This window comes from Galeopterus variegatus, unplaced genomic scaffold (assembly GCF_000696425.1).
Source record: "Galeopterus variegatus unplaced genomic scaffold, G_variegatus-3.0.2 Scaffold1554, whole genome shotgun sequence".
In the NCBI taxonomy this organism is placed as follows: Eukaryota; Metazoa; Chordata; class Mammalia; order Dermoptera; family Cynocephalidae; genus Galeopterus; species Galeopterus variegatus.
In genome coordinates, this window is record NW_007727665.1 from 258,347 (window position 1) to 263,357 (window position 5,011).

At 56.7% G+C, this 5,011-nt stretch overlaps 1 protein-coding gene across 2 annotated transcripts in view; it reads left to right on the forward strand.

The window, feature by feature from the left end:
- Positions 1-3,530, forward strand: part of ADORA1 (adenosine A1 receptor) — a 38,234-nt gene extending 34,704 nt beyond the window's left edge. For both annotated transcript variants that reach the window (XM_008577633.1, XM_008577634.1), the window contains one exon: positions 1,544-3,530. In XM_008577633.1, the coding sequence (XP_008575855.1) occupies positions 1,544-2,183 (640 nt within the window). In that variant the 3' untranslated portion in view covers positions 2,184-3,530. The remainder of the gene's footprint in view (positions 1-1,543) is intronic.
- The last annotated feature ends 1,481 nt before the right edge of the window (positions 3,531-5,011 follow it).

Below are 5,011 nucleotides of genomic sequence, written 5' to 3' on the forward strand. Positions count from 1 at the left end.
ACCACCCTGAAGGTGTTGGAGTCATCTGGGGGTCCTCAGTTTCTCCACTGGAATGATGAAGAGATCAGAAATGAGGTTGCAAAGGTCCCTTCTTGTGCTCATCTTCTAGATGGGGGGAGGGGACATCCAGTTTCTCCCACCCTCCAGATTGTCCCCATTCCTATTCTTGTAGCCTTCACTGAGCAAGTGGGCTTCGATCGATGGGAAGGGCGGGCCCCTCCCTTGCCGCTCGCTTCAAAGCCGGCATGTGGCAGAGGACATGATGGCTGCTGGCTGGACTGGTTTATCATTATTATTATTATCATTATTATCATTATTATTATTATCATTATTATTATTATTATTATTATTTGGTGCCTGGCCAGTACAGGGATCTGAACCCTTGACCCTGGATTGGTTTAAAGGGAAGTGGGGAGCCCCCAAGATATTAAAACCCTCTGTCACCTCTGGCCAATGATCAATCCAAATGTTTTCATCTTCTCTGTGTGTGTCATGACATGAAAAATGTTGGAAAACTAAATCCCTTGGCATTATCCTGCTTATTTTGTTTCCTTTAAAGGACGTATCACCATCTGTCGTCATCTTGTTTATTTACTTCCTTACTTTTGTGTTATCTGTTTCTTCCCCTAAAATGTGAGCTACATGGAGGAGGGGATCCTATCTTATTTTCGGCAGACAGCCATGCCTGGCACACAAAGCACTTGGTAGTTATCTGGTGGATGAACGCGCTCATGCTTGCATCTAGCACGTAGTAGATGTTCAGTGCACATCAGTTTTTCTTTCCTGCGAATCATTCCCAATTAGCTGAGGGGTGCAGAGCTGGTTCTTGAGATCAACCCCCTGGGAGACAAGCACTGTACGGTGATTGGAAGGGAAAATGGGAGGTATAGATGGGGGTGGGTGATAGGGCACTGCAGGGAAGTGTGGGACAGGGCCAAAAGAAGGGGCTGTGTGGGAAGGGTTTTTTACGAAAGTGTGTCAGCCAGCCCAAAGGAAGGGGTGGTTTGTTCATCTTCTGGCTGCTTTGGTCAGTGTAGGTAGATGTGTGTTAAGCAGCACAGGACAGTGCTGCCACTTCTGTGTGGCCTTGGGAAGACCACGTGACTACTCCGAACCTCAGTTTTCTCATCTGTCAAATGGGCAGTCCTCCTTTTGCCAGTGCCTTCCTGCCCCTCAAGGGCCATTGTGAAGTGATGATGGGATAAGCAGTGGGAGGTGCTGTGCACATGTGGGTGATTTTTACTTTGGTCCTTTTCTTAAAACTCCTGAATAAGATTCCTTATTATTTTCTGTTATTATTTTAATCATTATTCAGGATTCCCTCCCTCTACAGGAGAAATGGGCCAGGGCGTTGCAAACTCTGCCCTAAATCTTAGATCCTGAAGACTCGGTCCTCGAGCAGAAGACACGCACCTCCCTGCTCACTGGGCCTGGGTGGGGAAGGGGCCTCCTCCTGGAGCCCCCCAGGGGCTGGGTGGGCCTTGGAGGGGGCCTTCCTGGCAGCTGGGAGGCAGCCCCTCACACTCTGCCCTCCTGCCCTCAGGTACAAGACGGTGATGACCCCCCGGAGGGCGGCAGTGGCCATCGCGGGCTGCTGGCTTCTGTCCTTGGTGGTGGGCCTGACGCCTATGTTCGGCTGGAACAATCTGGCTGAGGTGGAGCGGGCCTGGGCGGCCAACGGCAGCGCGGGCGAGCCCGTGATCAAGTGCGAGTTCGAGAAGGTCATCAGCATGGAGTACATGGTCTACTTCAACTTCTTCGTGTGGGTGCTGCCCCCGCTGCTGCTCATGGTTCTCATCTACCTGGAGGTCTTCTACCTGATCCGCAAGCAGCTCAGCAAGAAGGTGTCGGCCTCCTCGGGCGACCCGCAGAAGTACTACGGCAAGGAGCTGAAGATCGCCAAGTCGCTGGCCCTCATTCTCTTCCTCTTCGCCCTCAGCTGGCTGCCCCTGCACATCCTGAACTGCATCACCCTCTTCTGCCCGTCCTGCCACAAGCCCAGCATCCTCATCTACATCGCCATCTTCCTCACGCACGGCAACTCGGCCATGAACCCCATCGTCTATGCCTTCCGCATCCAGAAGTTCAGGGTCACCTTCCTTAAGATTTGGAACGACCATTTCCGCTGCCAGCCCACTCCCCCCACTGACGAGGACCTCCCTGAAGAGAGGCCTGATGACTAGACTCTGCCTTCTGCTGCAGTGTCCAGCAGGGTCTCAGCCAGTCCTCGCCTCCCTGCCATCCCACGGGTCTCCCCGAGCCTTCCCCAGCTGGGACGTGGGCTGTGCGCACCGGGAGGCTCTGGAGAGGGGTCTGCGGAACAGGGAACCTCCTCAGGGAGTTAACTGACCTCACCTCTAGGTCCTGCAGGGGGTTCGGGAGGGCAGAGTTGGGGAGGAAACTGGGTGCCCTGAGGTGAGAGAAAAGTGTCTTGAGCCCCCACCCACCTGACCATCCCACGAGCAGCCCAGTGCTTCAGGGTTGGGCAGGTCCTGGGGAGGCTGCGACTACAGAGGAGCTGCTGGGGCTGGGCAGAGGATGCTCAGGCTTCTGCAGCCAGGCAGGGGAATCTGCTTAGGTGTTGGTGGTGCAGTCCTGGGATCCAGCTTAAGGAGAGGAGAGATCTCCTCCGAGATGGAGGGAGGAGAGAAAAGGGATGTCTTTCTCTCCTGTTCCATAGGAGAAGGTGGACAGAACAGCCAAGGGGCAGGAACCCAGGAGCCTCAGTCTCCACCTGTGAGGACTCAGTGACCCAGGCCATGCAGGGTGCCAGGGTGCCTGTTCTCCTTGTCCTAGGCGGCCCAGGATTGCACTTAAGAGAGATGGACAAAGTGCGTGCAGACATCATTTCCAACATTCTCTTTATTCGCCACCAGCCCTTGGACCCTAGGTGGGGGCTCTCGGCCTTGCGAAGTGTATGTGGTGTGGTAGGTGCTGTCCTCAAACAGCCACCAGGTGGCAGCACTGAGCCCTCCTTGCCCCAGGCTACCCCCAGGAGGAGCCTGGAGCGTAACTACCTGCTCTCTGGGCCACCAGCTCCACCAGCCCAATGTCAGGCCTGGACTGTCTTAAGTGACACTCTCTGCTGCTTCTGGACATGCCAACTCTTGGGAGCATTCTGTCTGCCTGAGGAGGGGATGGACGAGGGGATAGGAAGGGCCCGCGCAGACCTGGTGCTGACCGTGGGCACTCCGGGGTGGGGGGTGGCAGGCTGGAACAGGCCAGAGGAGACTGCCCTCCTGAGAGTGTGGGGGAAGGTCTTGCTGGCACTTAAGTACCCGTGGTATCTAGCTCAGTTTTCAGGGGCTTTGGACAGAGGAGATCTTTAGGGATCTGGGGAAGGACCAACCCATTCCCTGCCAGGCCTAGGGCCCTTGTGTGGAGGGATGGGGGTGGATGGGGGAGACGGTGGTCAAGCTGGAGGGTTCTGAGTGGGCATATCAACTCCAAGCCTTGATTCCAGGCCCCGGTGGGGTGTCCCCTGGCTCCCAAGGGAGGCCCACGTGATTAATAAAAGACTGTGAACCTTTGTGGAGAGCACACCGCTGACGACCCACCCCCTCCCCTGCTGGAGAGCAACAAGACAGGCTCGGCACAGGAGAAACAGTGGTGCGGGGCAGGGGAGGAGCTGGGGGTGTGGAGGCGTTTGGAGCAAGGTGGGTTCCACAGAGGTGTGTCTGCTCCTATAGTTATGCACTTGGGGTAGCAAACCCCAAATCAGAAAGCAAGGTCCTGAGAATTCACCTGTCCAGAAACTCTCCATGACATCTTGAGATCCTTCTCGCTGGCACCTTCCCCATGGTGACACATTCCAATACCCCCCATGGTGACAGCACCTCCCCCTTCACACTGATGCTGGCTGTCACAGAGGCCCCCGCACAATAACACCACACACCTTTATTTGAGTGCTTGTCTCCCAGGGCACAACTCTGCAGGTCATGGCAGTCTCTACAACTCTCGGGCCCCTGTGCCCTGGAAGCCTGGCCCAGGGCCTGCCAGGCCCTCTCCTGAGCTCTGGACTTCAGTCTCTAGGGAGAGAGGCCAGTAGGTACCAGGGGAAGTTCCACCAGCCATCGCTATGGAGATGGGGGTCTTGGGTATCTGTGGAGTCTGATTCTCGGCCTGGGGGACCTGACCCCTCAGACCAGCAGCACCTGGCAGGGAACATGCTTCATGAGCCCCTGGGTGAGGCAGAGCTCAGCTACACACCCGGGAGGGGTGGGTGGGCAGTGGGGAGCAGCACCCTCTGCCCTTTCCAGGCCCCCCTCCCTTGGGCCCAGTGCCCAGGTCTCAGCTCTGCCCACTGATGTTCTAGATACTTCCTTACTCATCCAGAGCCTCAGAACCAGCAGGGGAAGGAAGGCAGGTCAGGGATTGTTGTCCCCACGTTGATGAGGAAACAGGTCCAAAGAATGCCCTAGCCTAAGGCCGCTCAGAGCCAGGACCAGACTCCTACCCTGTGACCATCGTCTGCTGAATCGCCCCCCTTCTGGGCCGCCTCAGCATGGCCCGGCCCTGCAGGGTTACCTTGTGTTTCTGGACATGCGAGTTACTTGCCTGTGGCTGCAGATCTGTATGCAGAGCTGACCACTGCCTTCCCTTCTCATTCCCCCCCGCCCCCCGCTCAGCCTCCTCTCTGCTTCTGTGCCACCGCAGAGGTGGCAGGGGGAGTGGGTCCAGCCATTTACCTGTCTCCTCATCACAGCCTCCTCCCGTTGCTCTTCAGTGTGTGGCTGAGGCTGGAAGGAATCCTGTGGGTTAGATCTTGGGGAGGAGGAGGGGGAGTGGGAGAGGTTGGAGGCTGCATGCCCTTCCCCCACACTGGGCCATCCTCCCACTTGGAAAGCCACTCAGGCAGCCTGACCTTGGGCTTTACCCCCCACAGCCTCCTGCCTTGATTTTCAGCTCTCAGCTGCATCTAGTCCAGCTCCCGAGAGGTGGCTTCTCCTGTTCGCCTATCCACGGGAAGGTCCCTAAGGAGTGGCCCTCCTGAGACCCTCACCTTTGACCT